This window comes from Salmo trutta, chromosome 28 (genome assembly GCF_901001165.1).
Source record: "Salmo trutta chromosome 28, fSalTru1.1, whole genome shotgun sequence".
Taxonomy (NCBI): Eukaryota; Metazoa; Chordata; class Actinopteri; order Salmoniformes; family Salmonidae; genus Salmo; species Salmo trutta.
Genome location: NC_042984.1, coordinates 1,444,620 through 1,456,302, shown reverse-complemented (window position 1 = coordinate 1,456,302; position 11,683 = coordinate 1,444,620). Strand labels below are relative to the sequence as shown.

Here is an 11,683-nt window from a genome sequence, read left to right as displayed (position 1 = left end):
ACCCAGCACCATCCACAGCGGAGAGAGCATCGCGGCGGGTCCCCAGCACCAACGAGCCCGAGAGAGCAGCGCTGCGGAGCACCACCGCGGCGGCAGGGAGAGCGGCATCAGGGTGATTGTTGCATGTCTTCTCTCTCTCTGAATGCCTAGAGAGCGGCGTGCTTGACTAACTAGAGCTGATTATGACCGAATCGGCAGCTGCTGTGAGCTGCTATGAGCCTAGTGCATGGAGCCTGCTGTGTTCTGCCTGTCTATCTGATGATCTGCCCCGGAGAGAGAGAGAGGTGCCGCGGCTGTAGAGCATGTTGTCAGAGACACCTGCCGTTCCTAACGGGCACTGACTGGTTCTCCCCTGGTTCTAGCCTGGTTCTCCCCTGGTTCTAGCCTGGTTCTACCCTGGTTCTAGTCTGGTTCTTCCCTGGTTCTCCCCTGGTTCTAGCCTGGTTCTTCCCTGGTTCTACCCTGGTTCTACCCTGGTTCTAGCCTGGTTCTACCCTGGTTTGTAGGTTTCTCTGCTGCTAATAGAGAGACAAGCATACTGAACATAGTCAGTAAGATAGACTACAGTATGGTGGTTATGATGAGGCTTGATAGTTGCATGTACTTGGACGAACAGGTGTCTCTCTCATCACATATATATATATATATATATATATATATATATATATATATATATATATTATAGCTCTGCTGTTTTCATTCCCTTACTGAAAACACTAACAGAGAACATGGAAGGACTGTGTTATTCCACGGAGGAGGTTATGAAAATCAGACAGAAATTTATCTTGTTATTACTGTCATCACTGTGTGTAAACCAATGGCTCTTCCCCATCAGATAGATGTGGTGACGGTGGGTCTGAAGAAAGCCAAACAAATGCCATGTCATTTTGTGACCGCACGGTAAAAATACCAACCTTCCATAGGGAATACTGACCTGTTTGAGATACACAACCCAAACAGCTTCCACGTCCTTCTGTCTTTATGCACGGATCTACGATCATAAGTGGTAATTATGTGCCGCGCCGCCACTACCCTCCCATGTGTCTTCACAGTAATTCGCTAAAGGACCAGCTACATTACCTTACCGCTGTTCCAGGCAGAGTCATGACGTCCTAAAGGACCAGATACATTACCTTACCGCTGTTCCAGGCAGCGACATGACGTCCTAAAGGACCAGCTACATTACCTTACCACTGTTCCAGGCAGCGTCATGATGTTCTGCAGGACCAGCTACATTACCTTACCGCTGTTCCAGGCAGCGTCATGATGGACCAGCTACATTACCTTACCGCTGTTCCAGGCAGAGTCATGACGTCCTAAAGGACCAGATACATTACCTTACCGCTGTTCCAGGCAGAGACATGACGTCCTAAAGGACCAGATACATTACCTTACCGCTGTTCCAGGCAGCGCCATGATGTTATAATGGACCAGCTACATTACCTAACCGCTGTTCCAGGCAGAGCCATGATGTTATAATGGACTAGCTACATTACCTCACCTCTGTTCCAGGCAGCATCATGATGTTCTACAGGACCAGCTACATTACCTTACCACTGTTCCAGGCAGCGACATGACGTCCTAAAGGACCAGCTACATTACCTTACCACTGTTCCAGGCAGCGTCATGATGTTCTGCAGGACCAGCTACATTACCTTACCGCTGTTCCAGGCAGCATCATGATGGACCAGCTACATTACCTCACGCTGTTCCAGGCAGCGACATGACGTCCTAAAGGACCAGCTACATTACCTCACCGCTGTTCCAGGCAGAGACATGACGTCCTAAAGGACCAGATACATTACCTTACCGCTGTTCCAGGCAGCGCCATGATGTTATAATGGACCAGCTACATTACCTAACCGCTGTTCCAGGCAGAGCCATGATGTTATAATGGACTAGCTACATTACCTCACCTCTGTTCCAGGCAGCATCATGATGTTCTACAGGACCAGCTACATTACCTTACCGCTGTTCCAGGCAGCATCATGACGTCCTAAAGGACCAGCTACATTACCTTACCGCTGTTCCAGGCAGCGACATGACGTCCTAAAGGACCAGCTACATTACCTTACCACTGTTCCAGGCAGCGTCATGATGGACCAGCTACATTACCTCACGCTGTTCCAGGCAGCGACATGACGTCCTAAAGGACCAGCTACATTACCTCACCGCTGTTCCAGGCAGAGACATGACGTCCTAAAGGACCAGCTACATTACCTTACCACTGTTCCAGGCAGAGCCATGATGGACCAGCTACATTACCTCACGCTGTTCCAGGCAGCGCCATGACGTCCTACAGGACCAGCTACATTACCTTACCACTGTTCCAGGCAGCGTCATGATGTTCTGCAGGACCAGCTACATTACCTTACCACTGTTCCAGGCAGCGTCATGATGTTCTGCAGGACCAGCTACATTACCTTACCGCTGTTCCAGGCAGAGCCATGATGTTCTACAGGACCAGCTACATTACCTTACTGCTGTTCCAGGCAGCGTCATGACGTCCTAAAGGACCAGCTACATTACCTTACCGCTGTTCCAGGCAGCGACATGATGGACCAGCTACATTACCTTACCGCTGTTCCAGGCAGCGCCATGACGTCCTACAGGACAGGGAGAATGAGCGAAAGAGTCTTGTTCTGCTGATCCCTGCATCTCTGAGCCATATTTTAAGAAGTGCTCTCTTAATGAAAAGTGTCCCTCCCTGCACACCACCAGCGTCACCCCTTGACCTACAGAACGGGAACCAACCGGTGGCTGAGCAGAGGCAGCAGAGGCTGACAAGGGAGGTGGCAAGGGCTTTAAGGTAGACAGACCCCCCCCCCCCTGATAGATGCAGCCCCGGGGTAAATGTGATATGTAGCCGTCTGTCAGCAGTCAGGCTCCATGGTTACCGTGGGTGTCATGCTGATGTATATTTCAGGTATTGATGTGAAACTGATGTATATTTCAGGTATTGATGTGAAACTGATGTATATTTAAGGTATTGATGTCATACTGATGTACAGTGGGGGAAAAAAGTATTTGATCCCCTGCTGATTTTGTACGTTTGCCCACTGACAAAGAAATGATCAGTCTATAATTTTAATGGTAGGTTTATTTGAACAGTGAGAGACAGAATAACAACAACAAAAAAATCCAGAAAAACACATGTCAAAAATGTTATAAATTGATTTGCATTTTAATGAGGGAAATAAGTATTTGACCCCTTTGCAAAACATGACTTAGTACTTGGTGGCAAAACCCTTGTTGGCAATCACAGAGGTCAGACGTTTCTTGTAGTTGGCCACCAGGTTTGCACACATCTCAGGAGGGATTTTTGTCCCACTCCTCTTTGCAGATCTTCTCCAAGTCATTAAGGTTTTGAGGCTGACGTTTGGCAACTCGAACCTTCAGCTCCCTCCACAGATTTTCTATGGGATTAAGGTCTGGAGACTGGCTAGGCCACTCCAGGAACTTAATGTGCTTCTTCTTGAGCCACTCCTTTGTTGCCTTGGCCGTGTGTTTTGGGTCATTGTCATGCTGGAATACCGATCCACGACCCATTTTCATTGCCCTGACTGAGGGAAGGAGGTTCTCACCCAAGATTTGACAGTACATGGCCCCGTCCATTGTCCCTTTGATGCGGTGAAGTTGTCCTGTCCCCTTAGCAGAAAAACACCCCCAAAGCATAGTGTTTCCACCTCATGTTTGACGGTGGGGATGGTGTTCTTGGGGTCATAGGCAGCATTCCTCCTCCTCCAAACACGGCGAAGTGAGTTGATGCCAAAGAGCTCCATTTTGGTCTCATCTGACCACAACACTTTCACCCAGTTGTCCTCTGAATCACTCAGATGTTCATTGGCAAACTTCAGACGGGCATGTATATGTGCTTTGTTGAGCAGGGGGACCTTGCGGGCGCTGCAGGATTTTAGTCCTTCACGGCGTAGTGTGTTACCAATTGTTTTCTTGGTGACTATGGTCCCAGCTGCCTTGAGATCATTGACAAGATCCTCCCGTGTAGTTCTGGGCTGATTCCTCACCGTTCTCATGATCATTGCAACTCCACGAGGTGAGATCTTGCATGGAGCCCCAGGCCGAGGGAGATTGACAGTTCTTTTGTGTTTCTTCCATTTGCGAATAATCGTACCAAATGTTGTCACCTTCTCACCAAGCTGCTTGGCGATGGTCTTGTAGCCCATTCCAGCCTTGTGTAGGTCTACAATCTTGTCCCTGACATCCTTGGAGAGCTCTTTAGTCTTGGCCATGGTGGAGAGTTTGGAATCTGATTGATTGATTGCTTCTGTGGACAGGTGTCTTTTATACAGGTAACAAGCTGAGATTAGGAGCACTGAGTGTCTCAGCTCGTTACCTGTATAAAAGACACCTGGGAGCCAGAAATGTTAATGATTGAGAAGGGGTCAAATACTTATTTCCCTCATTAAAATGCAAATGAATTTATAAAATTTTTGACATGCGTTTTTCTGGATTTTTTTGTTGTTATTCTGTCTCTCACTGTTCAAATAAACCTACCATTAAAATTATAGACTGATCATTTCTTTGTCAGTGGGCAAGCGTACAAATCAGCAGGGGATCAAATACTTTTTTCCCTCACTGTATATTTAAGGTATTGATGTCATACTGATGTATATTTCAGGTGGTGATGTCATCCTGATGTATATTTCAGGTGGTGATGTCATACCGGTGTGAATGTCAGCCTGTGATTTATAAATGTCTAGCATATGTGTATTTAATGTGATATTGTGATTTTATTACTAATGTGGATTTAATGTAATACTAGTGTGTATTTAAGCTGGTAATGCCATGGTAATGTAATACTAGTGTGTATTTAAGCCGGTAATGCCATGGTAATGTAATACTGGTCTGTATTTAAGCCGGTAATACCATGGTAATGTAATACTTGTCTGTATTTAAGCCGGTAATGCCATTGTAATGTAATACTGGTCTGTATTTAAGCTGGTAATGCCATGGTAATGTAATACTGGTCTGTATTTAAGCTGGTAATGCCATGGTAATGTAATACTGGTCTGTATTTAAGCTGGTAATGCCATGGTAATGTAATACTAGTGTGTATTTAAGCTGGTAATGCCATGGTAATGTAATACTGGTCTGTATTTAAGCTGGTAATGCCATGGTAATGTAATACTGGTCTGTATTTAAGCTGGTAATGCCATGGTAATGTAATACTAGTCTGTATTTAAGCCGGTAATGCCATGGTAATGTAATACTGGTCTGTGTTAGCCTGTGATTCATAACTGTCGAGGATAATTATGACCAATTTGTCTCTGGTTTAATATTTCATTCAGAACTTCTTGAATAATGCAGGCCCAGCTCCTCACGGCTGCTACAGACAGCCCTTTAACAGATCAAATATTACCAATCTGCTCCCCATTATGTAAAATAGACACCAAGTTTGTCCCAAATGGCACCCCCATTCCCTATATAGTGCACTACTTTTGACCAGGGCCCATATGGCTGTTGTCAGAAGTAGTGCACTAGGTGGGGAATAGGTTGCCATTGACGATGGACAAGTCAACAACTGCATGCTTCTCTCTCTGCAGCATTCAGAGAGCCATCTCAGAGCTTGACCTTGGATAGATGTGGTAATTGGAGACTAATGTTTTCTGCATCCCAAATGGCACCCTATTCCCTATATAGTCCACTACTTTTGACCAGCACCCTAAGGGTTATACCATATTGGTCCTACCCTATGGGCCCTGGTTAAAAGTAGTGCACTATGTAGGGAATAGGGTTCCATTTCAGGACGCAGGCAGAGTGTATCCATCATGTAGAGATTGTATGGAATGGATGGAGCTCTCAGCAGTTAATTAGGTTATTCTGGTGGTCTTACTGGCCTATAAGAGAGATGATTTGGTATGACCGGTGGATACTATTGATCTGTGGCTCGTATGATAGAGAACTCATTACCAGTAATCACTTAATACAAGCAGACAGGATGGCGTCGTGGGCTATCACATTATTCATAACTTGGAGAAGATCCCCAAAAACATCTTAAAACATAACATGGAGCATGTCCTTGTAAAGTGCTTTTCAGTCCAGGAATAGGTGTGATTGGAGTCCAGGAAACCAGCCCTGTTTGCAGCTAGTGACATGATTAAGAATTTTTATGTTGTGTTTGTAAATTTGTGAATCATATCTAACCATCCTATCATCTTATCATCCTATTTTATCATCCAATCCTATCATCCTATCATCCTATCCTATCACCCTATCATCCTATCATCATATCATCCTATCACCCTATCATCCTATCACCCTATCATCCTATCATCCTATCATCCTATCATCCTATCATCCTATCATCCTATCATCCTATCCTATCATCCTATCATCCTATCATCCTATCATCCTATCCTATCATCCTATCACCCTATCATCCTATCATCCTATCCTATCACCCTATCATCCTATCATCCTATCCTATCATCCTATCATCCTATCATCCTATCACCCTATCCTATCATCCTATCATCCTATCATCCTATCATCATATAATCCTATCACCCTATCATCCTATCATCCTATCATCCTATCATCCTATCCTATCACCCTATCATCCTATCATCCTATCATCCTATCCTATCATCCTATCCTATCATCCTATCATATCATCCTATCATCCTATCCTATCATTCTATCATCCTATCCTATCACCCTATCACCCTATCATCATATCACCCTATCATCCTATCACCCTATCATCATATCATCCTATCATCCTATCACCCTATCCTATCATCCTATCCTATCATCATATAATCCTATCATCCTATCCTCCTATCATCATATAATCCTATCATCCTATCATCCTATCATCCTATCATCCTATACTATAAACCTGTCATCTTATCCTATCATCCTATCATATCATCCTATCATCCTATACTATCTTATCATCCTATACTATCATCCTATCTTATCATCCAATCATATCATCCTATCCTATAAACCTGTCATCTTATCCTATCATCACTATCATCCCAACCTCTCATCCCTACTGTCCCCTCCCTTCCCCTGTCTTAACGCTGCAGGCTCTGCCCTCTTCCTTCACCATGACGGTTGCCACGGGCGACCTGGGGGACGAGGCGGCGGCCCATCCCGGTGACCCGTACGAACCAGAACCGGACTACGAGTGCTGCGAGCGCGTAGTCGTCAACATCTCCGGGTTGCGCTTTGAGACGCAGCTGAAGACCCTCTCCCAGTTCCCTGAGACCCTGCTGGGGGACCCCAAGAAGAGGATGAGGTAACTGGAGTACTTATACGGATAACTCTTTACGGTTGAATGTTTACTATCTATTGCAATTTATTTCTGTTTGTATCTACTACTGACATTTGAGGGCTCTATTCAATCTGTTTTTTTGCAGAAATTCAAACGTTACAGCGTGATTGAAATTTAAAAGCAATGTTCCCGTTGTTAGTGGAGACTGCGTTCACAGTAAACACTGCAAATGGTTGGCTCAATCCGAAATGAGCTTTCCATTTCTATGTCGTAATCTGTAATGCTTCAGCAATAAAATCTATGAAGTATTAACACATCATTCAAACCCCTCCCTCTCTATCCACCAGGTACTTTGATCCTCTGAGGAACGAGTATTTCTTTGACAGGAACCGTCCCAGTTTCGACGCCATCCTCTACTACTACCAGTCGGGCGGAAGGCTGCGTCGGCCGGTTAACGTCACCCTAGACATCTTCTCTGAGGAGATCCGTTTCTACGAGCTGGGAGAAGAGGCCATCGAGATCTTCAGGGAGGATGAGGGTTTCATCAAGGAGGAAGAGCGACCTCTTCCAGAGAACGAGTTCCAGAGACAGGTACATTCTAATGATGTATGTTTTTTTTGTGTGTGTTTTTATCTTAGGCTACAGTTACATGGCACAATTAGAAAAGCAATTTTAGCTGCTTGCGACCGAGTTGCTTCTTGATTGCTCCGTGACAACCCCCCCCCCCCTGCAACTAATAAGCAACTCATCTGAAACTTGGTTGAGTCCAGTTGAAACTTTTCAACTTGGTGCAACTAGTTGCAAGCGACAGTGAATCAAAACGAATGCTTTTGTTGTCAAATTATCAATTTGAAGGTTTTGGAACTCCAGTAGTCATTTCAACACAGCTGTCAGTGCTGCGGAACAGTGACCAAGGTGGACAGAAGAAACATTACCCAAACGGGACCTGAATAAATAAATAGTGGCATTTAGGACCAGTTAAGGTTCATGTCCATCAGGAATAGTAAAGGTTTACGTCACACATTTTAGTGGAAAATTGTCTAGTTAATCTAAACTGTTAACATCAAGTACAACTCAGAGACTTTTTGCTGTCTGCTGTACATTTTATGAATAAAAACATTGACCTTTGACCTTTAACAGGTGTGGCTGCTGTTTGAGTATCCCGAGAGTTCCGGCGCGGCCCGTATCATCGCCATCATCAGCGTCATGGTGATCCTGATCTCCATCGTGTCCTTCTGCCTGGAGACACTCCCCGTGTTCCGGAACGACGAAGAGGACGATGGCAACAAGGTGTTCCAGCCCTTCAACAACTCCACTTCTTCCTACACCTCCTCCTACTTCACTGATCCCTTCTTCATCCTGGAGACGCTCTGCATCATCTGGTTCTCCTTTGAGTTTCTCGTCCGCTTCTTCGCTTGTCCTAGTAAAGCCGGGTTCTTCGGTAACATTATGAATATCATCGATATTGTGGCGATTATTCCATATTTCATCACGTTGGGCACAGAGCTGGCAGAGAAACCAGAGGACGGGCAGGCGGGGCAGCAGGCCATGTCCCTCGCCATCCTCAGGGTCATCCGTCTGGTCAGGGTGTTCAGAATCTTCAAGCTGTCCAGACACTCCAAGGGGCTCCAGATCCTGGGCCAGACACTGAAGGCCAGCATGCGGGAGCTGGGCCTGCTCATCTTCTTCCTCTTCATCGGAGTCATCCTCTTCTCCAGCGCTGTCTACTTCGCCGAGGCCGACGAGGCGGACTCACAGTTCAGCAGCATCCCAGAAGCCTTCTGGTGGGCCGTGGTTTCTATGACCACCGTCGGCTACGGCGACATGGTGCCCACCACCATCGGCGGGAAAATCGTCGGATCACTCTGCGCCATCGCTGGCGTGCTGACCATCGCCTTGCCCGTCCCCGTCATCGTGTCCAACTTCAACTACTTCTACCACCGGGAGACGGAAGGCGAGGAGCAAGCGCAGTACCTGAACACTCCCGTTGCCCCCAAGGACGACTCAGCCGAGGACCTGAAGAAGAACGGTCGCAGCAGGAGTGGATCCACCCTCAGTAAGTCAGACTACATGGAGATACAGGAAGCAGCACTGAACCACAGCACAGAGGACTTCAGAGCAGAGAGCCTCAAGACAGGCAACTGCACCCTGTTGGCTAATGCTAGCACCCTGTTGGCTAATGCAAATAAGCAAGCTAATTCTAACACATTGGCTAATACCAACTACGTCAACATCACCAAGATGAGAACGGATGTATAGCCTCTTTCAGGCGTTACAACAAGTGACTTCCTTGACTGTAGAGGTGCAGGGGGACTGGAAGGAAAGAGTAGGGGGGGGGGAGAAGACTGAGGGAAAATCCCTCCTCTCTGATGTTGTAGAAGGCTTGGAGTCCCTACTGTGCGAGTCCAGAATGGATCACATAAACTCTGGTAAGAGCAGAGATCCGGCATCTCACCCCCTGAAATGGATCTGTTCCTAACTCAACCCCCTTGCCCTTTCTTCTCCTGTTGGGAGTTGAAGCGTCCTTGTGTTCGGTGACTGTATGGCGTTAGTCTGGGCTGTGTCACTGTTCAGCTGTCCAGTAGTCATCTATACGCTCAGCTCTGCTCGCTGCAGTAGTCCAATAGTAGCCAAACTGCCGACTGGTACTAGACTATATAAACACACTGACGGCAAAACGGGACCAAACCCTTATCTTATTCCACACTCTGCTCAAACTGCCCGCTGTTATCGTCAGCACAGATCTAGCATCAGCCTGCCCTGAACAAATCCTAGCCGTAGCCAGTAGGAGATATACTACAAAACTGACCTCAAATCAGCGTCTCATCTTAAAACTACTTAGCTCTAACTGCCAGCCTATAGGAGCTTCTTAACCTCTCCCACCCCATTATTCCCTGAACCTCTCTCCCAGCCCATTATTCCCTGAACCTCTCTCCCACCCCATACCCCCTGAACCTCTCTCCCACCCCATTATTCCCTGAACCTCTCTCCCACCCCATACCCCTGAACCTCTCTCCCACCCCATACCCCCTGAACCTCTCTCCCACCCCATTATTCCCTGAACCTCTCTCCCACCCCATACCCCTGAACCTCTCTCCCACCCCATACCCCCTGAACCTCTCTCCCACCCCATACCCCCTGAACCTCTCTCCCACCCCATACCCCCTGAACCTCTCTCCCACCCCATACCCCCTGAACCTCTCTCCCACCCCATACCCCCTGAACCTCTCTCCCACCCCATACCCCCTGAACCTCTCTCCCACCCCATTATTCCCTGAACCTTTCTCCCACCCCATACCCCCTGAACCTCTCTCCCACCCCCATACCCCCTGAACCTCTCTCCCACCCCATAACCCCTGAACCTCTCTCCCACCCCATACCCCCTGAACCTCTCTCCCACCCCATTATTCCCTGAACCTCTCTCCCACCCCATACCCCCTGAACCACTCTCCCACCCCATACCCCCTGAACCTCTCTCCCACCCCATACCCCCTGAACCTCTCTCCCACCCCATACCCCCTGAACCTCTCTCCCACCCCATACCCCCTGAACCTCTCTCCCACCCCATACCCCTGAAACTCAACTATGTGGACGTTATTTCACCTCAGAAGAATGTAAGAGGTATTTCATCAATGTGCTTATTGTTAATGTGTGCCCTGTCAGCTCTCTCTCGCTCTCTGGGCTCTCTGGGCTCTCTGGGCTCTCTCTCGCTCTCTGGGCTCTCTGGGCTCTCTGGGCTCTCTGGGCTCTCTCTCTGGGCTCTCTCTTTCGCTCTCTGGGCTCTCTCTTTCGCTCTCTGGGCTCTCTCTCTGGGCTCTCTGGGCTCTCTCTCTGGGCTCTCTGGGCTCTCTCTCTGGGCTCTCTGGGCTCTCTGGGCTCTCTCTCTGGGCTCTCTCTCTGGGCTCTCTCTCTGGGCTCTCTGGGCTCTCTCTCTGGGCTCTCTGGGCTCTCTCTCTGGGCTCTCTTTCTAGCAGTCCCTGCCAGCCCATTGCGGTACTTCAACCTAGGACCCGACTCTTTCATTTCACGTGTCTTCAGAAATTCCATCGCAGTGGATAATATGGATGTAAACTACCCCTACCACTCCTCTGTCTCTCTCTAGCTGAGTCCATGACAGAGGGCTGGGGGTTGAAGTGGTGGTGGGGTTAATCTCTTACAGCAGAGTGAATGTCTTGTATTTATTCATGTGTGTACATTTTATTAGTAGTTATTTATTTATTTTTATATCCCTGCGGTGCGGGTCTGAATGTGTGTTTTTTGGCTTGTGGCAGCGGGGGTCCAGATCCCATCTGTTCTGGATGGGAGAGAGATACCCAAACTGAAGAACAAAACACTCGAAATGTCTTCCTATAGGGGTTACTACTACTGCCTATGTTTTAGCCTCATACCTCCATATCTCCACCGCATCCTCTCTCTCTCTCTCTCTCCCTATCTTCCCCG

The 11,683-nt window shown here is 47.4% G+C and overlaps 1 protein-coding gene across 2 annotated transcripts in view; it reads left to right on the top strand.

The window, feature by feature from the left end:
* Positions 1–10,199, top strand: part of kcna2b (potassium voltage-gated channel, shaker-related subfamily, member 2b) — a 10,347-nt gene extending 148 nt beyond the window's left edge. Inside the window, exons 1-4 of one of the 2 annotated variants that reach the window (XM_029718254.1) lie at positions 1–112; positions 7,056–7,267; positions 7,591–7,834; positions 8,384–10,199. The exon at positions 1–112 is cut by the window's left edge and continues 148 nt beyond it. In XM_029718254.1, coding sequence (XP_029574114.1) covers positions 7,077–7,267; positions 7,591–7,834; positions 8,384–9,502 — 1,554 coding nt within the window. In that variant the 5' untranslated portion in view covers positions 1–112; positions 7,056–7,076 and the 3' untranslated portion in view covers positions 9,503–10,199. Of the gene's footprint in view, positions 113–2,721; positions 2,810–7,055; positions 7,268–7,590; positions 7,835–8,383 lie in introns of those variants that run through there. The other variant, XM_029718255.1, reaches the window with a different exon arrangement.
* The last annotated feature ends 1,484 nt before the right edge of the window (positions 10,200–11,683 follow it).